This window comes from Anas platyrhynchos, chromosome 12, assembly GCF_047663525.1.
Source record: "Anas platyrhynchos isolate ZD024472 breed Pekin duck chromosome 12, IASCAAS_PekinDuck_T2T, whole genome shotgun sequence".
Classification (NCBI taxonomy): domain Eukaryota; kingdom Metazoa; phylum Chordata; class Aves; order Anseriformes; family Anatidae; genus Anas; species Anas platyrhynchos.
In genome coordinates this window covers 12,160,397-12,187,075 of record NC_092598.1, presented here as the reverse complement: position 1 = coordinate 12,187,075, position 26,679 = coordinate 12,160,397, and the positions used below count along the sequence as shown (strand labels likewise).

The window sequence follows — 26,679 nt, the reverse complement described above, 5'->3', positions numbered from 1 at the left end:
AAATCTTCCCTTCTGTGAGAGCGGCTGCGGGGCATGGAGGACGGCAGGGGTCCGGCCGGCTGGCTCCTGGTGCTGCTGGCCTGCCTGGTCTGGAGGCTGGGAGAGACGGAGAAACTGTCCCCGCTGGCTCCGGGGCCCCGAGGTAACGGGGAGAGGGGACAGGAGGGCTCACTGCCCTGGGGGGGCAGCTTGGGAAGTCCCTAAGGGGATGGGATGATTGCGCCCCAGTCCTGTCCCTAACCAGGTGCTCCCCAGGAGGGCAGGGGTTTGGGGTGGTGATGGGGATGTGGGGCTGGTGGTGGGGACACGGGGCTGGTAATAGGGACCCAGGTACAGTGCTGGGGGCTCGGGGCTGGTGACAGATCCATCCCAGAGGGAGGCAGCGCGGTGCCCAACACCCCGATGCCATCTGGAGACCGGGCGCATTCCCGGTGGTCTCGCCTCCCCCTGCCCGGCCCCTGTCCCCTTTGTGCTCCTGCCCAAAAGCGCTTCCTTCGCTCCCTCCGGTCTCCATGGAGACCTGGGAGCCTTCCCCATATCCCCGGCTGCCGCGTGGGACCGGCTGTGGTGGGGGCACCCGCTCAGCCCCCGGCCCCAGCCCCCGGCCGCCCCTCACCCTCCGCAGCTCTCAGCGCGAAGGAGACCTTCCTGGTGCTCTCGCTGCACAACAAGCTGAGGAGCAAAGTGCAGCCACCCGCTGCCAACATGCAGAAGCTGGTGAGTGCCCCAGGACTCTTCCAGACCCAGTGCACACCGAGGGCTGGTCCCTCGGGGTCCCCAATATCCCGTGATGGTCCTCTGATGTCCCCCTGATACTTACTCGACATCTCCTGGTGGTCGACCCATCTTCTGGTGGTCCCCAGTCACCTCCTGGTGGTGCCCAGGTCACCAAACATCCACTGCTTGTTCCCAGTCACCTCCTGGTGGTCTCCAGTCACCTCTTGGTGGTTGTCCAACATCCCCTGATGGTCCCCAGTCATCCCCTGGTGGTCAGTCACGTCCCGATGGTCCCCAATCACCTCCTTGTGGTTGCCCAACAACTCCTGGTGGTCCTCGGTCACCTCCTGGAAGTCCCCAACCATCCCCTGCTGGTCAGTCATGCCCTGGTGGTCCCCAGTCATCTCCCGATGGTTGCCCAACATCTCCTGGTGGTCCCCAGTCACCTCCTGGTGGTGCCCAGGTCACCAAACATCCACTGCTTGTTCCCAGTCACTTCCTGGTGGTCCCCAGTCACCTCTTGGTGGTCAGCCACATCCCGATGGTCCCCAATCACCTCCTTGTGGTTGCCCAACATTTCCTGGTGGTCTCCAGTCACCTCTTGGTGGTCCCCAGTCATCCCCTAATGGTCAAGTTACATCCTGGTGGTCCCCATTCATCTCCTGGTGGTTGCCCACCATCCCCTGGTGGTCCCCAATCACCTGGTGGCTGTCCAACCCCCCCATTGGCACACCACCACCCCATGGGTACCTCCACGATGCCCCCACCACCCCCACCCGCTGTCCCAGCAGGAGTGGAGCGAGGAGCTGGCGCAGCTGGCGACGGCACGGGTGGCCAGCTGCCTGGCATCCCCCGCTCCCCCACCAGCCCCACAGCTGGGCTGGAGCGAGACCCTGCTCCCGGTGGGCGCCGGGGGCTTCGTGGAGCTGCTGGAGCGCTGGTTCGCCGAGGGGCACCGCTACGACTACGGGGCGGCACGCTGCACCGGCAACGCCACCTGCAACCACTACACGCAGGTAGGGCAAGAGGGGCGCGAGGGGCACGAGGGGAGGTGGGTGGGTGGTTGGGGGGCGTCAGCGCGTGACGGTGCCCCCTCTCCTGCAGCTGGTGTGGGCGACGTCGGGGCGGGTGGGCTGCGGCCGGCAGCTCTGCGCCGGGACCCGGGGCCGCAGCCAAGCCTTCGCCTGCGCCTACCGGCCGGGGTAAGGGGCTGGGGGTGCGGGGTTTATGTTAATGGGGGGGGGTCTGGGTGGGGTGGGTGTGGTTTTTTGTTAATAGGGGGCAGGGCTCTGTGTTTTAGGGGCGGGGCTTTGCCCAGAAGGGGGCATGGCTTGGCGCTCTTGCTCCATTGATAGTGCATGGCTTGGGTCGAGTGGGCGTGGTCATAATTTTGGGGAGGCGTGGCAATGGGGGGGGCTTGTTGCGGCTCCACCTCCCAGCTGCCCTCCCCGGGTAGGGGCAACTGGGAGCTGTCCGGGGCGCCCATCGCCCCCTACCAGCGCGGGCCCTGGTGCTCGCTCTGCACCGCCGGCCTCTCCGGGTGCTTCAAGTCCTGGGACCACGGCGGTGGGCTCTGCGGTGAGTCCCTGCGCACCCCCCCGGCCAGCAGCCCCCCACACCCAGCCATGCCCAGCCCCTGAGCACCTCCTGCCCCCCCATGTGCCCACCCAGAGGTCCCCAGGAACCCGTGCCGCATGAGCTGCAGGAACGGCGGGCACCTCAACGTCAGCTCCTGCCGGTGCCACTGCCCCCCCGGCTACACGGGGCGCTACTGCCAAGGTGAGCGCCTGCTGGGGTGGGCGAGGACGAGCCGGATGCTGGCAGCACGAGGCAGGCGTGTGAACGGTGCACACGCGTGTGCCCGGTGCGTGTGTAGGGTGAGTGTGGTGCTCGGGGGCGAGCAGTGCATGTGTGTGCATGGCTGGTTGCAGCATGCGGGGCAATGCACGTGCAAGGTGAGCACAGGGCGTGCACGCTTGGTTCCCTGGGTGCATGCTTGGTGCAGCGCGTGCGTGTGCATGGTCAGTGCGGTGCATGCCTCGTTGCAATGTGTGCATGTTTACTGCATGTGTGTGCATGGTCCGTGCAGTGCCCATGGTCTGCTTGCTGTGTGCGTGCAGTAGCTCAGCACATGCACACAGCACATGGGCAAGGGAGGATGGTTCTGGGGCCGGCTGCCCCGTGGCGACCTCATTCTGTGCCTTTTCACCAGTGCGGTGCAGCGTGCGGTGCCTCCACGGGAAGTTCAGGCAGGAGGAGTGCTCCTGCCTCTGCGATGCTGGCTACGGTGGTGCTGAGTGTGGCGGTGAGTGGGGGCTGCCCCGAGGCTGGGGGGGTGTCCCTGTTGTCGCTGACCTGTGCCTGCAGCCAGGGTCCGGTTCCCTTTCCACACCTGTGATGTGACGATCGATGGCGACTGCTTCATGGTGTCCCCCGAGGCCGACACGTACTATGGAGCCAAGGCCAAGTGCCAGGTGAGCCCCATCCCTCCTAAAATGTCCCAAAGCCCCATGGCTTGGGTCACAGTGGTCACTCGTGGACCCCAAGCCTGTGCTGGGGAGCAGAGGAGCAGGTTTGAGCCGCCCGCTCCCTCTGTGGCTTTCCTCCAGGAGAAAGGGGCCATGCTGGCCCAAATCAGCAATCAGAAGGTGCAGGACATCCTGGCCTTCTTCCTCAGCCGCCTGGAGAGCAGCAACAGGGTGACGGACACCGACTTTGAGACCCGAAACTTCTGGATCGGTGAGTCCTACCGGGGTGCTGCTGGACATCCCACCCCACTAATGGACATCCCACCCCTACAATGGACATCCCACCCCCCTAATGGACATCCCACCCCGCTGGCTCCCCCCAGGTCTCACCTACAAGACGTCCAAGGCTTCGTTCCGCTGGGACACGGGCGAGCCTTCCACCTTCACCAGCTTTGCTTTCGGGCAGCCGGACAACCAGGGGTAGGTGCCCACCGGTGTCCTGGCCCCACGGGACACATGGTGACCTCCGTGCTGCCACCCTGTCCCTCTCCCCTCCCGCACAGGTTTGGGAACTGCGTGGAGATGCAGGCATCAGCTGCTTTCAACTGGAACGACCAACGCTGCAAGACCCGGAACCGGTACCTCTGCCAGTTCGGTGAGCGCGTGGCCACAGCCCCTGAGGGGTTTCCTCCATCCCGTTAGTGTGGCCGGGAGCATCCCGATGGAAGTGCCACCTTCTGGGCATGGGGAGCGCTGATCTTGTTTCCCATTGCAGCCCAGGAGCACATTTCCCAGTGGCAGCGGGACCCCTGAGCGGGCAGCCCCAGGCTGTGCCCCCTGCCCACCTTGAGGGCATCTCCAGCAGCAGCTGGGGACGGGGACAGGGGACAAGCGTGGCACTGGGACCGGCCGAGAAGGGCACACGCTGTGCATCAGCATCCCAGATGTGGTGTCATCTTCTGCTCCTTGTCTTCCTCTGTTGACAACCATCATGGCAAGGAGATGCCCAGCCTGGGACAGCTTAAACTGGTGGCCGGCGAGGAGCCAGGCGGGGCCTTTGGGTGGCACACACCTTGGCACGGCTCAGGGTGAGGGCCAGGCTCGGCGTGGTGGCACCGGCAGCAGGACACGGGCGTCACCACGAAGCCACCAGCCTGGTGCTGCGGGTCCCCTGCCACCAACCAGGCGGATAACAAAGACCTCTCCATTCAGAAGAGCCCTTTTGTCTCCTTGACCTCTTCATTTCGGCCACAGCTCCTGTCCTGCCCACGCTGCACCCAGGGGCTTGCACTTGGCTGGTGCCCAATGTCCCCAGCGGGTCCCAGCGGCCGTGGCGGTGACACGGGGACACGGTGTGCGGGTGGGATGGGGCCGGACCACGGGGCTTCGAGGGTCCTGCAGAGGATGCGGGGGGTCCTGCGGAGGCCAGAAGCGCCCCCCAGGACGGGACACGTCTCCTGGGAAGGGGCCGGCACCGGCCGTCCCCCCGTGGCGCACGGGACGCGGGGCGCACGGAGAGCGCGGAGCCTCCCCCGGCGGGGCTCGGGGGACCCCCGGCATGGGGGGCAGCTCGGAACCGGGGGGGTCTCGCCCACCCCCGGCCGCCCCCGCCGTGGTTCGCCCCACTCCCCCTGCCGTCGGCGGCGTGGTACGGCTCGGGGGCGGCGCGCTCGGCCCGGAGCCGCTCGGGGGGGGCCGTGCCGGGCCGTGCCGGGCCGGGCTCCGGCGGGGCCATGAGCGCGGCGGGCGGGCGGGACGCCTGCTGGAGATGTGAGTACCGGGCACGGGGAGGATGGAGGGGACGGGGGGGGGCCGCGGGGAAGGTGAGCGGCACGGCCCCGGCACAGCCCCGGCCAGGGATGCTCCTTGGCGGCGGAATGCTCCGCGCAATGGGGGGCGTCCTCCCGGAGCCGCACCGCGATGTCCCCGCTCCTCCCCCGGCACGGGGCTGTGCGCCCCCACCCGGGGGCCTCCCGTGGCCCCTTCCCCAGTGCCTGTCCCTCCCCAGGACGAGGATGTCCCCTGGTACCGGGATGTCCCCGTGCCATCACCCCCAGGACAGGGACATCCTCTCATACTGGGATGTCCCCATGCCATCACCCCCAGGCCAAGGACATCCCCACCAGTTTGGGGCAGGAGCCCCAGCACAGAACCAGTGTCCCAGGGGTGATGGAGCCCTTCTGGCTCTGGTCCCCTTGCCCCAATTGATCCCCTCAGCATGTCATGGGACACCACAGGTACAGAGCCACCCCCTCGTGTGCCACTCACATGCGGCTCCATGCAAGGCGTCAGGCTGCTGGGGGACGAGGGACATGCCACGAGGGGCTACAGGGGGCATGGGGCGGGTGGGGAGACACTAAAAGCAAGCAGTGCTTTTATGGGAGTCACCCATGGGACAGCTGGTGGTGGTTATGGTACTGGTGACACCTGTGGGACAGCTGGTGATGGTTATGGTGCTTGTGACCATGCAAGAGGGAGAATTCAACACAGCCACCAGCTCCTATCCCAGGGGTTTAGGAGCTGCCAGCCTGTGCTGCCTGATCCTCCAGGATCCGGGCTTTTTTTTTTTGCTCTTTTTTGACTCTTTCCTAAGCCCTTGACCCACTACCTGTCACGGTGTGGGAAAGCAAATGTAACCCCAGGGCTGTAGGGGAGGAAGCCAAGCGGATCCTGGTGATTGCCACCTCTCCACCCAGCTCCAACCCGAGCACGGGAGGTGGGAAGCCAGCAGTGAGCACCCGGAGAGGAATCGGGCTGCGAGCGACACGGGGAGCGGCTGTAATGAGGAGAGCTCTGCCAGGAGATTTCGCGTTGTTCCTCCAGCCAAAATCACAACATTAAATCTATCTCGATGTTAGCAAGGAGCTGCAGCGATGGCTCTCAGGGAAATACTCTTGATGGAAGAGACGGAGCTGGGAGCGGAGCCTTGGTGCTGGGGGAGAGGACGAGCAGGGGGCAAGGAGATGCCCATCGGTGACCTCCTGGTGAAGCCCCCAGGAATTAGCAGATGTCAGGAGATGCGGCAGCCCCCTGGTGCCCGGTACAGCTCTGGGCACATCCAGGCTGAGGCTGGTGGCAGCACATCTGGGGACAGGCGTGGAGCACCTCATGAAGCCGTGGGCTCCTTTGGGTGCCGCGTCCCCATCATCGGTGTCCAGCCTGCTCCGGGGCGCTCCAAAAAATACCTACATTCCTCGTCAGGTGGATTCACCACAGCAGGGGGGACATATCTGTGGGGATTAATTACCTTTGTTACCAGAGCTGCTTCCTAATGGGGACAGCTGGGGCTCATGGGGCCTGCGGGGTGTCCATAGGGTGTCCACAGCTGCAGGGGCAGCTGGGGTGGCCCCCATCCTCCTGCTGCTTCTCTGGGGGTTTGGCTTAGAGGGAGCTGGTGGCTGCGATGCAGATGCTGAAAGCTTCGGCAGGAGAGGAGCCATCCGGCAGGGCTCCCGGTTCTCGTTCTGTTTCTGCACTGCTCATTTTCTTCTCTCTCTTCCCCCTCAGATCTGGACATGGCCAGGGAGGCCAAGCCGAGCCGGGCCAGGCTGGGCCAGAAGAGGCAGCACAGCAGCAGCCTGTACCAGTGAGTGTCGGGACGTGGTGGGGAGGGCATGGAATGGGGGGAGCTCCTCTTCCTCACACTGCTCTTCATCCCTTCAGTCCTTCTTCCGCATGCCCTTGGTGGTGGATGCTCACCTGGCTCTATAGGATGTCCCGACCCTGTCCCCGTGGGCACCTCCCTAACCCTAACCCCAACCCTAACCCTAACCCTCCTCACCAAGGATCTGAGGCTTCTTCTACCCAGGAGAAGAGAAGATCCCTGTGGTCTCCACGTAGTTGCAGTTTGGGCTTTTAAATGAGGTCCCTTGGGGGACAGGTGCCCAAGCAGAGATCTGGGGGCATGGTGTCCTACCCACACGGGGATGGGGGCCACCAGCAGAAGGGTCAGTCCCTGTCCCTGTGTGTGTTCAGCTCCTGGGCTCCGCAGGGACCCTCGTCCCCGCTGGGTGCCACACGGGCACGTGGCACAGAGGGGACCAGAGCCAGCACCGGGCTCTGCCTCTCGTTAGAGAGCTTCTGGATTGAATTAATTGCTCTGCCCGTTGCCATGGCACCGGGGCCATGCAGGGAGGCAGCGCTGGCAGGGCAGGGACCGCGGTCCCCGTGGCTGCTGGAACACGGAGCCGCTGCATCGCTCTTCCCGCGGGATGCTCTGAGGGGCCGTGCTCATCCACAGCAAATCCCATCTCAGGGTCACACCGCAGAGCGAGGCCAGCACGTGGCGAGCCGGTGACCGCGCGCGTCCGGCTTCGTGCGTAGAAATGGCAGGAGGCACACCGCAAGTCCCGGGGTGCTCCTTCCTCCCCGGTGGGACACGCTGCCCTGGTGGCAGCAAGGGACAGAGCGCAGGTGCCCGAGGCTGCTGTGGCAGCGGCGATGCTCTGAGCTTTGTCTCACCTCGTGCGAGGCTGAATCCAGCGCTCATCGACTCCGCGAGAGCTGAAGCGGCAAAATGAGCATCAGCGCCTTGCCTCCTCCGTGGCGTGTGATTTATTGCCGGCGTGCCGGCTCCCCGCGCGGGAGGCAGTTTGGTGACAGATCGCCTCTTAATTTGGAGCTGAGCAAGCTGTCGGCGTGCTCCCGGAGCCAGGGACTGTGAAATTCAACATCAGCCAGCTCCAAATCCAGAGCCCCGCTCCCGGGGATGGGGACACGTGGTGGGCGGCTGTCCCTGCCCTGCGGTGCCACGGCTGGTGACTTGCTGTCCTCTGTCCCCTCCCGCAGCAGTAACTGTGACCTGGACTACGATCTCTACAGGGACGACTTCCCGTACCGGTGAGCGTGGGGGCCCCAGGAAGGCAGCCCCAGCACCCTGGCAGAGGCTGCGCTGCCCCCAAGCAGCACCCATGCCGGGGCTGTGCTAGTTATTGGGGTGGGGGCAGCGTTTTTACGCTCACGCTGCTTTTTTTGTGCCCTCGCAGGGTGTACGAGTACCAGAAGATCCCACCCCTCATTAACCGCATCCCCGTCAAGGCCAGGAGAACTCACACAGGAGCAGGAGGCAAAAGCAGCCCGAGCCCCCAGCCCGGGGCACGGAGCAGCAGCAGCAGCTCCACGGGGACACGGACAAAACGTGAGCGGGACGGGGCGGCTGGGCTGGAGGGGCTGGGTCCTGCGGGAGGCAATGAGCCGGGGAGCCTGGCTGCGTGCCCCTCGGTGCGTTGCAGCAGTGCCTGTGCCCACACCGCTTGCTCGGTGCTGACCTCGTTGTTATGAGGTGTGGGGTGGGATCCCAACAGCTCCTCTCGCCCGCAGTGCGAGCCGAGGAGCTGCACTCCATCAAGGGGGAGCTGAGCCAGATCAAGGCGCAGGTGGACAGCCTGCTGGAGAGCCTGGAGCGCATGGACCAGCGGAGAGAGCGGCTCTCGGGTGAGGGATGCTGCCTGCCCCGGACTCTGCTGAGTCCAAACCCCGCTGAGACGTTCCCCTCACCGGTCCCCTCCCCTCGTCCCCTTTGGTGCCATGGGGCTTTGCCCCCCACCCTGTGAGCACGGGGCTGCTGCTCTGCACGGGCACACCCAGCTCCTGCTGTCCCTGTCCCCGCAGGGTGCAAGGAGAGTGAGAAGAAGAGGGCAGAGGTGGGCGCAGCATCACCATCCCCGGTGGGAGAGGGCTCCCGGGGCAAGGAGGGGACAGGAGGGGACGGGCACCTGCGTGCCATCGACAGCGCGGAGGAGAGCACGGACACAGAGGAGACGGTAGGGCAGGGGCCAGCTGCCTTCCCCCGGCTCCCTGCTTTGCCAAAATCGGGTCCTGGTGGGCTCTGTTAGGGATGCTCCGTGCTCCCCGGAGTGCACCCGAGTGCCCCGCTCTGCTTTTCTCCTTGCAGATGAAAACACGCATCTCGGACCCCGAGGGGAGCCACTAGATGGACTGGGCATGCTGGAGCCTTCCCGGCGTGCCAGCAGCTCCTGTCTTGTGCCCGTCTTTCTCTCGAGGCTTCCAGCTCGTGCCACGCTGGTGCCAGGTGCCCGCTCCCGGCACTTGCATCCCCTGCCATGGTGCCAGCAGCCCCGTGTCCCACCCTGGCCAGCCACGGTGAGAGAAGTCTGTGTTTGAGTGCGCTTTTGGGTTTGTTTTTGTTTGTTTTTTTTTTTTGTTCCTCCTGTTTTCCACCTGGGGATAAGTACACAGGGAGGGCAGAAGGCCCACATCCAGAACGAGCAGCAGCCTGGAGCAGAAATCCACGGTGTCCTCCCTCCTTGGATAAAGTGCCCCGTGCACACCGGTCACATCCCAAACCCTTGCCCCCAGCTGGTGGTGCTGGAGGTGACCGCCCTAAAGCAGAGCCAGAGGGGCTCTCAGCACAGGACAAATCCCCAGCCCCATGCCACCAGCACCATGGCACAGGGCCCGGGGGCTCCCAGTTGCCCGTGGATTTTCCTCACTGGTTCCCCCAGGACTCCCACCCTGCTCCTGGGGGCAGGACGGAGCCTCTGCCCTGGGAATTCACACCCCCAGCCCCGCTCCCCCCGTCCCGCAGAGCCGTGCCACGTGTCCGTGTCCCTCGTTTCTAGGTCGTCCTTCTTGCTGGTAGGAAGTTGTTCTGTATCTCTAATTTGCTCTGGTAAAAGAGTGTCTTGTGTTGGAAAGGAAAAATAATAAAATTTGTATTTCTTTTCTCTGGTTATTTGACTCCGAGGTGTGTTTTTACCACTCTAGGTGTGTCTGAGAGCTGCTGCAGCTCATGCTGGGGTCGGGCACTTGGGGTAAGCAGCCAGCACCGCGCGCAGCGTGCCCCAAACCAGCTGCTGGGCTGAGGAAAGCCCCAGCAGAACCCGACCCTGGCTCCAGCTCCTTTTTCCCCAAAACCAGGTCAGGGTTTGCAGGGAAGAGGGCCCCAGCAGACTCAGGCAGGCAGAATACTCACCAGGAAAGCCTAATTTATTGTAAAAAACAACAGAAACCAAAACACAATGTCTCTGCCACCCTGGAGCACAACAGGCAGGAGTCACGGAGGTCCAAAGTCTGTGATGGGACACAGCGGTCGTGGTGGGGACGTTGTGGTGCCAGGGCTTGTGGTGGTGGGGCTCAGCTGCCTGGGGGGGCTCCAGCATCCCACAGGGTGGCTCGGGGAGTCTCTGGTGGCACCAAGGATGGCTTGGGGAGCCCCTAAAATTGTCCAGCAGCACCGGGGTGTCTCTGGTGGTGCGAGGGGTGGCTCCAGGGGTCTCCAGCAGTGCCGAGAGCTGCTCCGGGGGTCTCTGGCAGCACAAAGGGTGGCTCCACGGGTCTCCGGTGGCGTGGGTGGCAGCGTGGGCAGGTCCCGGGGCTCTCCGCAGGCACCAGGGGGGGCTCCGGGCATCTCCGGAGATTCGTGGGGTGACTCAGGGTGGCTTGGGGACCCTCCACCGAGGGCTCCCTCAGGCACTGTGCGCCATATCCCTGCGCTTCACCGCCCGCAGCAAGCTCTGCCTCAACACAGGGTACAGCCGGTGGCATCCATCCAGACCGAGCCTCAACGCCTCCCCCCAGCTCTCGGGATCCCCTCCGCGGCCTCCGCCGAGCACCGCCGACACCTGGTTGAGCGCGGGCAGCAGCGCCAGCGTCAAGCGGGCAGCGGCTCTGCGCTCCTCGGCCTCACCGGGCTGCAGCAGCCAAGCTCCGGAGGGGTGCCCGGGGTCCCGGCAGAGCGCGCAGCCCACGGCCAGGTCGTACATCTCCACCCCGGCATCTGCCAAGGCCAAGGAAGCGGCGCTGATGGCAGCAGCCAGCGCGGAGCCTCCGTCCTGCAGCAGCAGGGCGCTGACAGTCAGGCGTGCCCGTGGGTACCGAGCCAGGCGCACCGCCGGCTCCAGCGCCTCCCGCAGCGCCGCCGCCGCCTCCCGTTCCGCCTCCCGTTCCGCAGCACCCCCGGGTCTCGGCCTGGCTCCCCGGCTGCTGAAAGGGGCTCGGCGGAACTCGCACACCAGCCTTCCCCCTCCTCCTCCTCCTCCTCCTCCTCCTGTCGTTCCCCCACCCGGCTCGGCCGCCTCCCTGGGTCCCCAGGCGGCGCACAGCACCTTGGTGCCGCCGCTCAGCTCCACGTAGGCCGAGCCCTCGGCTTGGCTCAGCAGCCCGGCGCGGGCGAAAAGAGGGCGCAGGGCGCAAGGGTCCCGCGGCCCCGACCCTTCTGCTTCTCCTTCTCCTCCTTCCCCGGCCCCCTCCTCGTCCTCCTCGGCCGCCCACAGCGCCGGCGGCTGGGACTCGTCGGGGCCCTGCAGGCGGCGGTGATCCAGCGGCATGGTTACAGCAGGAGGAGGAAGAGGAGGAGGAAGAGGAGGAGCGCTATCGCTCCGCCCCAGCCCGCCCCGCAAGCAGCAGCAGCAGCAGCCGGAGGGCAGCGGTGTTTATTGGCAGCTCCAAGGGGCACAAGGGGCACAGCAGCAGCCACGGGGGGATTCCAGGGGGGTTTCAGGGGGTTCCGTCAGTTTTTCAGCTCGCCCAAGTGCAGCCTGGCAAAGTCCGTGGCCAGCCGGAGAGCCTCGGGCAGGCAGCCCACGTTCTTGCCCGTCGCCTGCGCCGAGACGTCCTTGCCGCCGCCTTTACCGTCCATCAAGCCCGACACCTCCTGCACCCACTGGCTGGCCTTCAGGCCCTTCTTCACCGTCTCCTGGAGAGGAAAAGAAGGCAAAAAGGAGGTTGACGGCGCCTACAGCCACATCAAGTCACAGCTCTCCCCCTTCCCCTTCTGCTCCACAACCAGGACCCGCTGCCTCTCCCCCCCTGCTGCAGCCCCCTGACAACACAAGGCTGTGGCTCTTGCCCCCCTGAATGATTTTTGGCCTTGTAACATGAGCTGCAGATCCTCCACCGAGGCTCAGGGAAAGGCACAGACACTCACACAGACCCTCGGTGTTACCTGGGGTACTTGGCACAGGCAGGTGATTCTGCCGGCTTCATTATCTACAGCGAAGAGCATGGTGGCAGTCTGGGGGGAATGAGTCTTGAAGAGCTTCAGCGATTCGTTCAGGGCCTGGAGGAGGACAAAGTCACAGTGGGACACCTTCCTCGGGGCTTGCAACCAGCCTCGCTCCAAACCCCGCAGTGCCAGGCAGCCACCAGGGCCCCACTGAGACTTCGGGGACCTGGACGTGCATTAAAACAGCCAGCAGCATCCTGCAGTGCCCATTCTCCAAAGTCAGCTGGCTGTCCCCTCACAGCTGCAGGGAGCTTGCAGAATTCGTGGCTGTGCAGCCCCAAAGCAAGCAGCCCTGTGTTTTGCATAAGTGTAATGTAGAAAACGGGGAAAATGCTCTGCCCGGGTGTGATGAGAGCTCCCAGCAGGAAGGAGGAAATGTTCTGCAAAGATCAGGACTCAACCACAGCGTAAAGAAGCTGCAAGGGATCAGACCCATCCCAAAGGTTTCCCCGTCAGATTGCCACACCACATTCGCACCCACTGTGGTGAGGGCCTCGCAAACAAAGCAGATTTTGACTCCCACACAGCTGCAAGCAGCAGCGCCAGTGTCGTGGAGATAGCAATGGAAAAGGCAGGCAGGAGTCTGTGAGCAGCACCAGCTCTGAGGCTCCCAAAGTGGAAATTTAAATAGGGCATTAAAAGTTGGCTGTTCCAGCCTCGCAGCACGATCAGCCCCCGCTGCATGGCACTTGCGAGGAACAGCGGTGCAACAGAGCGCACACAAGGGAGCTTTTATTCACAACAGAAAGAAATTTAACTTGTGCTAAGGGGGAAGGGGCGGCTTCAGCCCTGGCTGGATTAGAACAGGAACCCTGCTGCAGAGGATGCAATGCCCTGGAGCTGGGGAGCAGCTCCATGATCTGGCCCTGTCCACACTCAGCCCAGAACAATTTCCAGAGCTGATCTTGAAGCCTGCATTTTTGTGTCAGGACTCCTTTTGGATGAGTCTTACCTGGAACCCGATGCAATTTCCACAGGGGTCCCTATCCTCACCAGATCGGGAAGCTCAGAAAATGGTCAAAACCTCCCCAACCCTGCAAGCCCCTTTGTAAACCCAGTGGGACACAGGGAATACTGCGGAGGTCCTGCCCCTCTTCATTACCACTGCTCAGGGCTGGCAGGAGGCGACACCTCTGTCTCCCCAGGCAAACAGAGAGCACCCAGCTGCTCCTCAGGCACACGGGAGGTTGTTGAGGAGGGACCAGACTTCCCCGTACCTTTGCTGAGGCTCCGTTTTCCATCTCCATGATGACCAGTGGCTGATTAGGGTGACTCTCAATGACTTGCTTGGTCTTCTCCAGCACCTTAGGACAGCAGTGTTCAGACACCCACACATCACAGGAACCACCCAGGTGGAACCTCCCTGCCGAAAGAGGCCCCCAGGGTGCCCCAACGCACCCGTGGCCCAGCCTGGAGCAGCCCCACGCTGCAGCACCATGAACAAAAGATGCTCAAAGGTGCACGTGTGTTCTGCGAGGTGGTAGCAGCGCCTGCGTGGTTCCTCCTCCAGGAAAATCCAACGGGATCCAGAGGAAGAACCACACACCACCCTTACCCTGCACCCAGGCGCAGGAACCCCACAGCTACGGCAGAAGCACCCCATCTTCCACGGTAGCAGGCATGGGGGCAGCCACAGCTCAGCTGGGCACAGTTGGAGCTCCCAGAAGAGCTGCCCATGAATGCCCCCCACGCTGCCCTTTATTCCCACCCAGGGCTCACTCGTTTCTGGATGTCAGCTTTGCTTGCACGGTCCAGGTCATCCATAACTTTCTTCAGCGCCTTAACAGCCTCTCTGAGTTCATCCTTCTGCCACTGCGGGATCACAGCAGTGGCCAGTGTCTGCAAAACAGGCGGGGGGGAGGGTTAAAGGGACAGGTGACGGTGGCAGGAGGCAGGGCACGCTGCACAGCACTCATAAACCTCTAGGGCCTTGTCTGGCAGAGCCTGATACTCTCCCCTCTCCCATTTTCTGACAAGGCTGCAGCTCCCACAGGACGCAGGGCTGAGACCTCTCTTGAGTTTGTGTCCTATAGGGTGCTGGCATAAGATTTCAGTTCACCCACAATTAAACCCTTGAGACTAATTGAGACGAGGTGACCCCAGGGGAGACGGAGGAGCAGGAAGCTGAACTTGGGTCTCGTTAACGCCACCCGGTGCTGGCAACCAAGGTCCCAGCACTGCTGCCACCCTCACCTCGCTGAGGTCCGTGATCTCCTTCTGCACATCCTTGTTGGGTGCTGTCTGCACCTTCACCTTGGCGTCCAGGGCTGACAGCAGTTTCTTGAGGCTGTCCACCTTCCTGAGGGCCTAGCAGAATACATTTTGAGTTGTATCATGTAGGGAGAGCTTCCAGGCTGGGCTCCTGGCCATCCCCGTGAGAAGGGTCAGGAAGGCTGCAGCCCCAGGCACGGAGCTCAGTAACTCCTAGGGAAGTAGCAGAGCCATCCAGAGCCAGGGTGTGATGCTGGCCGGACTCTTTGCCAGAAAAAATGCCAAAATCTTCCCAAAAAGAGGAGAGCAGCTCCCTCACCAGCCCCCTTCTCCCACTCTAGGCAGCACCAACCCAAGCCACCTGCCTCTGCAGCAGAGGACAGCACAAACATCATACTGCCCAGACTTCCCTCCCACCACCATCTCTCTTTGTGCTGTGTTGGCAGAGCCCAAGCCATGGGTCCCTCAGGCTCTCAAGCCAATATACCCTTGTGCTAGGCACCCCAGCAGGGATACTGGGCAAATTTTAATGAAATTAACCTTGGTAAAGGGTTAATATGTGTGCATGCACGTGCCCGTGGTTTCCTGCAGGGCTTGGATCTCACAGATGACTCCCGTCTCCTCTTACCTTCCGAGCTTCAGCTCCAGTGACTGCCACTATCCTCCGGATGCCTTTAGCAATCGCTTCTTCTGAAACAATCACAAAGTGGCCAGCGTGGCCGGAGTTCTGCAAGTGCCTTTGGAAAGAACCCAGAAACAAACCCATAACAAGGGAAAGTTACAAGTCCACCTCTCATCTCAGCAGGATTCAGCAGGGAAAGCAGAAAACCACCCTGCCAGGGAGGCACAGCCAGGGACAGACAGAAAACCCAACCTAGCCACCAAAAGCAGAGCAATGAGGGGAGGGTGGCAAGGCCCAGCACTGCCAGAGACTCTGCATGTGAGCAGGGACAGCATGCAGGCAGTTTCCCTACACCTCAACAGCCTCCAGGAGCCCAGGATCCACAGAGGCTCCTTTTCACCCTCCCCACTGCCTTCCCCAGCCTCTCCTGATACTCACGTCCCTCCGCAGAACTCGATGGAAGTGATGGAGCCCGCAGGGCCAGAGGGGTCGGCCAGCAGCTCCTCCACAGGGATGCCAATCGAGACCACGCGGACAGGGTCGGGGTAGGTCTCATCAAAAACTGCCCGCAGTCCCTGGATAGCTTTGGCTGCTGCAAGAGAGCAGTCCTTGGCGTAGACAGTCTGCAGAGCACAGGAAAGGGGTGCAGGTGAGAGCTGGTCCTGTGAGCTGTGACTGAGGGGCTGCATTTCCAGGATACCCTGACTTTCTCTGAAAGATCTTAAGGGGGAAGTTACATACCTCGCCTGACCTGGGGTTTGTGGAGCTGCAGGGATCCCAAGGTAATTGATAAACCTTTGAAGTCCCTGATGCCTGTGCCTGCTCAGACCCCCTGTGCTGCTGTACATTCCAATGGTTTCTAACCGTGAACTCCTGAGCAGGACACGAGGTCCTCCTAGGGTCTGATCTGGCACAGGGCTGGCTCTATATAGAGCAACTCTCTTGTCTTTGAGGATGCATCACTACTCTGCTAAACTCCTCGGCTTTTGCAGACAATATGGCACTAGAGCAGGCAAGGAACCGCTCCAACCCTGCAGAGGGCTCGGTAGCAACGAACAGATCAATGTACACGGAGGTTTCCCACTCAAAATCCTCTGAGGTGATGCAAATCTATGCACAATACTGGGTCAGCAGCTCCTAAAACACCTACTGGGCCAAACTTTCAGTATCCCAGACCATCCAAAAACTTGACTGAAGTTATTTTTTTCCTGAGTATACCTCTACCAGCCAAACCCAAGGATCAAAGAGAAGAGAGCTGGGCCCTGTATGAGGAGTCAGTGGGAAAAGGTGGACAAGACATAATTTTCCTCTCTGCCCTGACACTCTGGGGAAACAGCAATGTGACAAACATTGAACTGCACTGACCAACAGTACAACGCACAACTCAGTCCCAGGGAAGGGAGCACAGTGAAGGAATGGGATTCGAACCAGCCTCCTTCTGCAAGCTGGTGCCTCAGCTGTCCACTGAGCCCAGCCCAAACCCTGCAGCAAGCCAGTGGATCTGCCAGGAAAAGGATGGGATCCTTCCCGGAGGATGGGGGCAGCTAAGCACCATCCCACCCCACGGGGCTCACCCCTGCAGCCTGCACCCACCTTTGCCTCCTCAATCATCTGGTTGGCGATGCCTTCAACCTTCTTGATTTCCTGGGTCGACAAGGCTCCCTTGGCTGTGAAGTCAAACCTCAGCCTGTCAGGTGCGACCAGCGACCCTCTCTGGTCAGCCTCTCCCAGCACCGAGCGCAGGGCGAAGTTGAGGATGTGGGTGGCCGTGTGGTTGCTCATCACCGGCCTCCGCCGTGTCTGATGGAGAAAGGCACCGTTAGCTGGGGTCCCGTATTAGGGCCGTACCGGTCCCAGCATCACCTCTGGCACTGGAATTGGAGGCAAAGTGCTGGTTTAACAGAAGCCCGAAGTAGCTCAGGTGACCAGAAATAACTTGCTGCCCTGGAGCCTCAGCTAAGGGAGCAGGGCATTCCCCATCACATTTATACATGTTTTTTCCCTGCCAGTCCCCTTGCTGGAGAGACACCAAGGACAGAGCAGGTCACGGACACTGATCTCCCCTCAACAGGGAAAAGCACTGCAAGATGGAAGCCTCCTCTCTTGTCTCTATAGGGAGGGGAGATGCATTTTGCAGGCTAGGCTCCATCCAGCACTCAGGCTGAGCCTGCTGGAGCTCTATCTGGAGCAGGGCAGACAGCCCAGGCTCTCCAGTGCCATCCACAATGCTTGGGGCTCAGAACACATCCAGTTCCCTGTCAGGACCAAAAGTGTGGTTCTGCTGTTGCTCAGCAAGACCCAGCAAGCGTGGATGATCCTGGAAGGGCCACATTCCTTGCCTGAATCGTGTGCTGTTGTAACACCGTGCCTGAACTCACCTCGTCGATAGACAGCAGGACCTGGTCTCCTACTTTCAAGCTTCCGTACAGAGTTCCTATGTGAAGCACGTAGCCTCCTCGGACCTGCACGTTCTTCACAGTGAATTCAGTTTTCTGTACAAAGAGGGAAAAGCACCCAGTGAGGGGGATGACAGGCCAAGGGAGGCACTGAGTCCAGCCAGAGCCCTGAACTGCAACTGGAGAGGAATCAGTGAGAGCTGGACCAGTGTACAAGATACGAGAAAGTGAAATGTCCCCAGGCACAGCACACAGGGCCATGAAGCAGAGAAGAGAGTGAAAATGGGGCATGGTTGTAGGACAGCACAGCTGAAAGAGGCCCTCAGCTTGAAAGCACTGTCCCTTCAACACAGCCACCCCCACCACCAGAGGCACCCACATCCTGGTGACAGCCTGATGCTGCAGCAGAGTTCAGCACAGCTTCCCAAAAAGCAATAAGAGCCAACTCCAGCACACCTGTGCTGTGCTGCACCCCTGAAAAGGAAACCTGTACAGATCCCAACACCTGCCACAGACAGAAAACCCCTAGAGCTTGCTTGGCCCCTTCTCCTCTGCACACATCTGCCCAGGCCCCAGGTGAAAGGCTCTCAGTGACTCACATCCTCCCTGCTGTCGTCGTCCTTGACCATGTAGCCCTGGTCATAGATCTGCCCACCCTGCTCGGCGTAGAAGCAGGTCCGGTCCAGCACTATCCCGCACTCCTGGCCGGTGGACACCTCCTCCACAAACTTCTTCTCCCTGCGGATGGCTTTCACTGTGGCCACCAGGCTCCCAAAATCTGTCACCAAGACAACAGGCAGCGTCAGTAAAATAGGAAAACCTTGTGGACACCACACGGGAGCAGAATTTCACAGCAACACATCCCAGCCATTGCAGGAGCTACCACATTTGGAGGGGATAAAGAGGAAGAACTAGGGCAACAGCTGGATAACAGGGAATTTCATTCAGTGCTCTCGGTGGCAGGCACGGTCACTTTCTCCCACAGCTATGTGGTAGAATTCAACAGCACACATGGCTATGAGCCTGGTGGCTCCTGCATCTCCACCAAATCAATGAGCAGAAAGAGCCACAGCAAACAAGTGGGCTGAGGAGCCTTTAAGGACCAAGCAGAATCTGCAGTCTCCTGTGACACTGGAAAAGGAGCAGCCAGGAAACACAAATAGAGGAGTGTGGAGACACAAAGCTACAGGAACAGGAATCCCCTTAAGTCTCTCTGATCAGGTCAGCAACAGATCTGAATAGTAGGGCAGACCTGGAACAGTCTTGCCTTTCTCTTTCTCTGCCCCATTTGTCACAAGCAGGCTGTTCACCTGCACCCATTTCCACTCCCACCTCCACGTCCCAGGAAAGACAAACCCAGAGGGGACCTTGCTGAGATGCATGCTAGGAAGACAAAGCAGCTCCTCCCAAAGAAATGGGGGAGGAAAGGGTTTGGCAGCAAAGGTTGCTCCTGAGAGGGCTTTTTCATACCGTAGGTCCCGCTGGGATCTGACGTGTAACTGTATTTTGGAGAGTCGTCGGTCACCTCCAGCCCTTGGGCCCTTAGCTCCTCGATGGCATAGATGTCCAGCATGAGGAGGTCCTCCCCGCCAGCACCCTTGCCCTGGGATTTCAGCTGCCAACGAGAAACAATAATGTTTAAGAAAACCTTCCCCAGCAGTGGCAGATGACAGTGCTGGTGTTTCCCACAGGGCACTGGGAGCTTGAGGGGAGAGCGTGCCCCATAAGAAAGGAGCAGAGACCCATAACCACAAAATAAAATGCCTCCCTGCCTGCTCTCAGCCCAGCTCCCCCACAGGTGTTACCTACCTGTGCATTTTTCCGCTCTTCTTCGAAGCCCTCCATGTCCACAACAAGGCCTTTCTCCTCTGCAATCAGCCCAGTCAAATCCACAGGGAAGCCGTAGGTGTCGTAGAGCAGCCAGGCGGTATCACCTTCAGGGAACAAGCAGAGAAGTCACCGTGCCTGTTCCGTGAGACACTGCTCTCCCCTTGGCTTTGTGCTACTGCAGGACAGCGAATGGGGCTGGTGAACACAAAAAGCTCCTCGCTGCCAGCCTCCAGGGCACAGAGATCGCACTACCACGGGCACCTCAGAGATCTGAGCAAGTGAACACAGGCCAGAGAAGAGAGGGGTGGCCCGGCTCTGAACAAAGATCTTTTGATTCCAGCTCTGTGCCCATCCCACCTTCCACCATCTCTCAGTTCCCAGCCCCACTCAGCCCCTGGTCCCAGATGATAAATGTCTTTTGGGGCATACAACACAAGTCACAGACTCACCAGGGATGGTTTTACTGTCGCCCAAGCTCTGGATCTTCCTGTCCAGGATACGACGTCCTCTGCTGAGCGTTTTCAGGAACTGATCCTCTTCTTCATTGATAATGTCCTTCACCATATCTGGGTCCTTCTTCAGCTCAGGAAAGGCATCTCCCTGCAGACCCAAAAGGATTCAGCACTGAGATCTGCACACCTCAGCAGATGAAGTCTTCAGCAGCTACAGTGGAGAGGGGGAAGAACTCACCAGTGACTGCACCACCACATCGACCAGAGTAGCAAAGAAGCCCTTGGGGGCGTTGAGCTTCTCATGGGAGTAGCGCACAGCCCGCCGGAGAATCCGCCTCAGCACGTACCTAGGAACAGCAGAGCCCTCAGTGCAAACATCACACCTCTGATTTGTTCTCAGGAGATCCACCAGCACCCACCTACCAGCACCCCTTCCCAGACCTCAGCCCCAGGACTCAGACTCCCTGTGAGGTCAAAAGCCAGTCCTGAGTCCAGCAGAACCCACGGCACAGCCCTCCAGCCCAAATTTAATTGCTTTTTGGACAGCAGCACTGTACACAACAGACTTTTGTGTCCACAGCAATCTGGTTTGGGCACTGATACAGCAGGACTGGTACTCACAAGAACCTTCAAACCTGTGTGTCCTGGCCTTTCGGGAGCACTTTGCCAGAGGGATCCAAATACAGAGTAAATATTCTGCTGTCTGCCGCTTCAGTGATGAATTCAGACACCCCAGACACACCCCAGGTCCCACTGCCCTCGGGGAAGCTGTGCTGAACAGAACGGGCACAGCAGCACGGCGGCAGTTCCTTTCTTACCCCCTGCCAGTGTTGTCAGGTCTACCCCCATCGGAGAGGGCCAGTGTGATGGTCCGCGCGTGGTCCGCCAGCACGCGGTAGGCCATGTCAATGCCATCTGCGTCCTCAGCGCCGACCTGCCCCATGTACGGCCTGGCACCCGTGCCCTGTGCAGAGAGAGGAGGAGGCGTTAGGCAAACGGGGTGCTAACGGACAGCAGGGATCTGCAGGGAGGCAGAACAGGGGCCAGCCTCGTCCCGCTGCCACACAAAATGCATATTCCTTTGGGAAAGGGGTGACTCGGAGGGCTGTGAGGCTGTGCGTGCTGCCTGCACTTCCAGGGATGAAGGATGTCCGAGGCCAGAGGGAGGTGAAGCCAACTTAAACCACCACTGAGAGCCCAGGACAGAAGAGGGAGGGAGGAAGTGGGGCAGAGTGTACAGGGAACCAAAAGGGAAATCTGTTTGGCACACTGGCTCATGGGCTCTGCCTTGGCATAACCTGCCCAGCCAAGAAACCTTTCAAACTCTGATTTCAATTTCAGATGTCACACGGGACATGCCCCGCCCCCCTCTTTTAGGGCGTTTCTACCTGTACCCAAGGGAAAGACATTGCTCTAACCACACCATGTGCAGGCACTGCTTTGTTCACTTGAACACCTGGGAGAGCTGCACCGCTCCTTGTGTCCCTTGTTCTCCTCTGCAAACATGTCCCAAGGCAGAAATTACTGGGCCAGCCAGAGTTCCTACCCTAAATGAAGTACAAACCCACAGGGCTCACAGTAGCTGGGAAAGCAGAGACCTGAAGACATGACCATCCCTGTTTGACCTGCCTCGTGTATTTCCCCAGAGACCAGGGAATGGATGCAGCTGGATCAGGCCCTGACTCTCCAGTTTGTACCTTTTGGATGGCTTCAAAGTAAGGAAGGAAAAGGTCGGTGTCGTAGTTGGACATCTTGTTCTGCAGCACCGAGACCAGCCGCTCCAGACCCATCCCAGTATCAATACTTTTCTTGGGAAGAGGCTTCAAGGTGCCGTCAGCTTCCCTGCCCAGCCACAAAAACAAAACAAAACACAAGCTGGTAAGGATGGAAGCTCTGCAGGGGCATCCCCAACTCTCCTCTCACCTTTGTCACATTTATGACATGGGCCCACAGACAAGCCACACAAAAGGCAACTTTAATAAAATAGAATTAACAAAACTCAGTGGCAACTTAGACCCAGGGTAGGATGGCATTTTAATTCCTGACAGATGAACTGAGAAAACTTTTCCAGTCTGTCCCCCAAACCAGCATGGCTGATCTCTTCTACACAGGTGGGCTGGGGCCAGAGCATCACAAAGCACACAGCTCCCAGACAAGTGAGAATAACAAGAAAACCCAATCCTGTTGGTCTCAAGAACCCAAGGGGAGACCCTAAATGAAAAGCAAGGCTCCAAAGGTGCTCCCCGGGTCAACAGCAGTGTGCCCAGCCTCCCCTACAGCTCTCACTTCCAGTGGGGCAACACCAGAGTTTGGCAGCTTGCTACAGCACCCAAATTGCTGGTGATGCTTGCAGGTATAGGAATGAGGCCACAGCAACAGCAAAGCAGTGCAGAGGTGCCTGGGTTAGAGCGCTGGGAGCATAGGCTGGGAAGCAGCTCTTACCTGTTGAACTGTATGAACACCAGGTTCCAGATCTCCAGGACGTTGGGGTCATCCTGATTGACGAGGTGCGAGGCATCCCTGTCCCCAATCCGGTCATAGTGGATCTCACTGCAAGGGCCGCAGGGGCCTGTGTCTCCCATTTCCCAGAAGTTATCCTTCATATTGCCGGGCAGAATCCTGCCCTCAGGCAGCCTGGAACAAGAAACTCCTGCTGACCAACAGAGGCAAGAATTCCCCCGCTTAGGGGGGAACCTCACAACAGAAATCTCAGTGTGCTACTTCCCTGGATGAGCAGATGAATCATGAGGGCAACTGAAACTACCCGGCGGTAGAACATCTATCTGCCTTACGAAGGGAAAAGGGTGGGACTGGAGAGGACCAGGCTGAGTGGCAGACTATGACTGAGGGCTAGAAAAATCCCAGAGCTTCAAAGCAGAATCAGACACACTCTGAAGGCAGAGATCCCCAAGCAGTGACTAAGAGGATAATCTCTGAACGTACACAAACTGGATACTGGGAAGGGAAGATGAAAGAGCAGAGACCGTGGTCAGGGTTGCCTGCTTTCCCTGAACAGCATCTTCTCTGCCCTCAGAGGCAGCACACTTGGCTGGGCAGGCCACTGACCTGACCCAGCAGGGCACTTCTTATGTTCTTAAGCTTACACAAGAGATTTTGAAATGAAAGCTCTAGGGCCTGACCCGAGCCTCAGTCTCTTCTGTCTAATGCCATCACTTCCTTTTGGTTTTGTAGCTCCACCACCCTGCAAACATTATTTGTGACATTTCAGTTTTGTTACAACCTCCTGTTATATATGCTCTGCCTCATAGCCCATGGCATCTTTCTCTGAATAAAGCCACGTGGCTGCTGTTCATCAAAACACACAGCTTCCTCGGTTAAAGGCCCTCACCCCAAATTCAGCCAGATCTGCTTGCATTCCAGATCTGGTTGCAGTCCTGCAGCCTCATTTCCACCAAAGTAGGTGACGTAGAGTCTTTCAGCAGGGATGCCAAACTCCTTGGTGAGAAGGTCCAGTGCCAGTTTACAAGCAAGTTCCTGCAGAAGGAAAGATGAGGTGAGCAAGTGAATGCAAACAGAGCCTCTCTTCACTGTGCAGTACCTGCCCAAGCAGAGTACCGGCTCCTGTAGGTATCCCTGGCTGCCTTGGATCTACCCAATAAGTCTCTCAAACATGCAGAAACCTTCCACACCAACTCTCTCCTGAAGTCCCCTTGTATTACCAGTTTTATCAGACAGAAGTTGGACCAAAGCAGCTCTCTGCTCTGAAACAGTCGAGAGATTTCGGATTTTTGGCGTAAGAAACGGGCAAATTAATATATGCAGCAAAAAGGGCACGAGAAACATCTCACATAGCTTTCCAGATAGCATGTTCTCTGTCCAAATAAAAAGAGTTTGAAATCTGCTGTTATGCTGTGTTCTTAACATCCCTGTCATGATATGAACCCTACACTAGCACAAAGCTTGGGAAAGGACGTTGATATTTCATGATCACTCCTGTGTGAGGTCCATCTAGCCACACAGCACATGCAATTCCCCACGGCTCCAGGACAACCACTAAAACCTCTACAGGAAGACTCCAAACCGCCAGAATCAATACAATCAGCTTTGTCAACCTCAAGTGATTAATCACAAAACATTCTGCAGTCAGAGGAGCTTATTCCAAGGAAATCAAATATATGTTAAGAGCTACTCTGTTCCAAGAGATTCTCCTTCCTCTTGGCAAATGCTCTGCTGAGTTCATAGAGACATAGAATTTTTCAGGTTAGCCTGTTTTACCTTGAAATAATCCCCAAAGGACCAGGACCCCAACATCTCGAAGAAAGTGTGGTGGTAGACATCTTTTCCCACGTCATCCAGGTCGTTGTGCTTGCCCCCAGCTCGGATGCACTTCTGAGTGTTGGTAGCTCTGCTCAGTTTAGCAAGCGGGTGCGAGGGGTCGATAGTGTTGAGGAAGATGGGTTTGAACTGAAAGGACAGAAAAAAAGGGGAAATTAAGGAAAGCACTGGGAGCTTGTTTTCATATATTGAAAGCCCCAGGAAGGCAGCGTCATCTACATCAAAGTACCAGTGGTCTGGATGGCCCTGAGGCAGCCTTCAGAAACTCCAAACCTGCTGTCTGCGGCATGTGAGGAGGATGCAGGGCCCAGCACACCCGCACACGTGCCTGGGGCACACCAAACCACAGGACTTCCAAAGGGACTGAGCATAGCCAGGTTCCCAATTTCTAAAATCAGTGAAAACTCCAGCAGAACCCTTCCAGCAGCCCAGCCCCAACGGCTCATTAAAGATACTGTTACTAGATTGTGCCAAGATTCTCGCTGCAACTATTTACAGCACTAGCTGTGGTCCAAAGGGTCAAGGAAGAGAGACTGGCAGCGCTCACACTGCATCTCAATCAGCCCAGCAGGCACAGAAACCTCTCCCAGTGCCTTGGCCAACTCCGCAATAAAACATGGGACTCCAGCAGACACATCAGCCACCTCTTTGTGACCTTAAAACGGAGAATGCAATAATAATTTTCGACACAAGCCACAGATGACACTGCTAGTTATTTTGTCTGTTTGAAAATTCTATCTTCAGGATGCAAAGGGCCTGATATAAACCTCACTTTAGCAAAACCAAAGCAACCAGCTCAGCCCAGGGAGCAGGCAGTGACAGGTGAAGGGAGAAGTGACCCCCTGCAAGCTGAAGCACTTACAGAGCCAACCTTACATAGAAAGGAGTCACCTAAGAAGAGAAGCATAAACGCACCAAGATGTTGTCTGCAGGAGGTTTTAAGATCCATTTATTCCCTAATAAACATTAGCTAAGTCCTGTTGTCCAGTAGAAGCTTATTAGGAAGGAATGGGCACTCCAAAATCTCTGCATACAGCTCCACAGACCGCAGCTGCTACAAGATATGTTCACAAGGACCAGAGCAGAACCTACCTGATTCATACCAGCATTAGCAAAGAGCAGCGTGGGGTCATCCAGGGGGATTGTGGAGGAAGAGTGCACATAGGTATGCTGGTTTTCCTTGAAGAAGTCAATAAATCGTTGCCGGATCTGGCTAGCTGTCAGCGTAGATTCCATCTTGAAGCTGCAGACCCAAAGCTAGCAGAAGGGAAAGCGGCAAGGCCCCGCTGCAGTCTGAGGAGAAGATAATCACAGGATCATTAAGGTTGGAAAAGACCTTCAGGATCATCCAGCCCAACCAGCCCCCTAGCACCAATGTCACCAGCAATTCGGCACTGTCACCTCGGGCAGGAACACCGGGATCACTGCTTTTACCTCACACAAGGGCACTTTAACACTAATTCTCCACAACCCCTCGGTTTAACGATGAGCCTGCCACACGCGGTGCTGGCATGGCCCTCACCACCCCCCCTCGGCCCTCAGCACCCCCTCCCGGCCCCCCCAGCTTTCTGCAGCTCTGGGAACCTCTTCACAAAGGGTTTTTTTTTTGAGCCAGCGAGCTCCGTGCCGAGCTGCCCAGGGCCTGCCCGCCCCGCTGCTCCCCGGGGAGGCCTGGGCGCCCCGCGGCCGCTGTGGGGAGGCTGGGGATGGAGCTGGGAGCCACGGGGCCACCCGCAGCCACCGGGACCGGCCCCTCGCGGAGCCACCACAGCCCGCAGAGCCGGGAAGGAGCCGGAGATCCCGATCCCGATCCCGATCGCGATCCCGGTCCCGGTCCCGGCCCTACCTCGCCGGGCGCCGCCGCCGCCCTTCGCCTCACGCCGCCGGCCTCACCGCAGAGCCCGCAGCGCTGCCCGCCCGCCTCTGATTGGCTGCCGCGGCCGTCACTCAACCGCAGCCCCGCCCGTTCCACCTGTCCCGGCCAAGGGGCGGGCCGCCCGCCGGCTGATGCAATGGAGGGAGGCGGCGGGCACGTGACGCGGGGGGGGTGAAGCCGAGCAGGAAGGCGCCATTTTAGGGTTGCCCGCAGTGTGCCCTCAAAGGGGGCTCGGGGGCTGCTCTGGGCTCTGATGGAGAGGTGCCCGTAGAGGCTGGGACCTGTGGCCCCCGGCCTTCAGCTGCCCGGTGCAGCCCCACATGCGATCCTCTGGTCCCATCCCCTCCTGTGGAGGGCACAAGGAGCTTCCCAAGGCTCAGACCTAGAAGGTCAAGAACATACAAAGGCTGTGCCTGGGTCAGAGGGGACAAAGTCGTGGTGCTGCTGCTAAAGGGCAGGCTCCTGTGCTTGCCATACTGTACACAATCACAGAATCACAGCATGGTGTGAGTTAAAAGGGACGTTAAAGATCATCCAGTCCAACCCCTGCCATGGTCAGGACACCTCCCACCCGGCCAGGTTGCTCCGAGCCCCACCCAGCCTGGTCTTGGGCACCTCCAAGGATGGGGCAGCCACAGCTCCGCTGGGCAGCCTGTGCCAGTGCCTCACCGCTGTCATCGTGAAGAATTTCTTCCTAATATCTAGCCTGAATCCACACTCGATTACTTTAGAGCTGTCGCCCTTGTCCTATCAGTACACTTCCTGCCAAAGAGTCCCTTCCCAGCTACACTTCTAAAGAGTTGTAACCCAGGATTTGAGTTGTGTGTGTTGTTAGGAAGTACTACA

General features: G+C 59.3%; 4 protein-coding genes across 4 annotated transcripts; 2 read left to right on the top strand and 2 right to left on the bottom strand.

Annotated features, from left to right (window-relative positions):
- The first annotated feature begins 4 nt into the window (after nucleotides 1–4).
- LOC101790017 (C-type lectin domain family 18 member A-like) lies at nucleotides 5–4,401 on the top strand. Its single transcript, XM_027465961.3, has 12 exons — nucleotides 5–142; nucleotides 626–717; nucleotides 1,509–1,733; nucleotides 1,822–1,919; nucleotides 2,174–2,295; nucleotides 2,389–2,496; nucleotides 2,930–3,022; nucleotides 3,085–3,191; nucleotides 3,327–3,456; nucleotides 3,569–3,665; nucleotides 3,749–3,840; nucleotides 3,961–4,401. Exons 1-12 carry the CDS (start codon nucleotides 34–36, stop codon nucleotides 3,996–3,998), a joined length of 1,311 nt encoding a protein of 436 aa, XP_027321762.3. The 5' UTR covers nucleotides 5–33; the 3' UTR covers nucleotides 3,999–4,401.
- Nucleotides 4,402–4,821: 420 nt separating this feature from the next.
- On the top strand, nucleotides 4,822–9,879 carry LOC101804141 (RNA-binding Raly-like protein). The gene is made up of 7 exons (XM_027465962.3): nucleotides 4,822–4,955; nucleotides 6,693–6,771; nucleotides 7,974–8,024; nucleotides 8,171–8,322; nucleotides 8,505–8,618; nucleotides 8,796–8,947; nucleotides 9,079–9,879. The coding sequence occupies exons 1-7, from the start codon at nucleotides 4,919–4,921 to the stop codon at nucleotides 9,115–9,117; spliced, it is 624 nt and encodes a 207-aa protein (XP_027321763.3). The 5' UTR covers nucleotides 4,822–4,918; the 3' UTR covers nucleotides 9,118–9,879.
- Nucleotides 9,880–10,115: 236 nt separating this feature from the next.
- On the bottom strand, nucleotides 10,116–11,588 carry EXOSC6 (exosome component 6). The gene has a single exon (XM_027465966.3). It carries the CDS (start codon nucleotides 11,471–11,473, stop codon nucleotides 10,613–10,615), a length of 861 nt encoding a protein of 286 aa, XP_027321767.3. The 5' UTR covers nucleotides 11,474–11,588; the 3' UTR covers nucleotides 10,116–10,612.
- Nucleotides 11,563–25,952, bottom strand: AARS1 (alanyl-tRNA synthetase 1). Its single transcript, XM_038185464.2, has 21 exons — nucleotides 25,804–25,952; nucleotides 25,050–25,250; nucleotides 23,898–24,086; nucleotides 23,011–23,156; nucleotides 22,104–22,295; nucleotides 21,359–21,503; nucleotides 20,480–20,625; nucleotides 19,900–20,008; nucleotides 19,659–19,809; nucleotides 19,189–19,313; nucleotides 18,850–18,994; nucleotides 17,979–18,157; nucleotides 17,362–17,475; nucleotides 16,577–16,783; nucleotides 15,422–15,606; nucleotides 14,990–15,098; nucleotides 14,344–14,457; nucleotides 13,870–13,989; nucleotides 13,368–13,454; nucleotides 12,091–12,204; nucleotides 11,563–11,841 (listed from the first exon to the last, which is right to left on the bottom strand). Exons 2-21 carry the CDS (start codon nucleotides 25,191–25,193, stop codon nucleotides 11,656–11,658), a joined length of 2,907 nt encoding a protein of 968 aa, XP_038041392.2. The 5' UTR covers nucleotides 25,194–25,250; nucleotides 25,804–25,952; the 3' UTR covers nucleotides 11,563–11,655.
- Nucleotides 25,953–26,679: the final 727 nt, after the last annotated feature.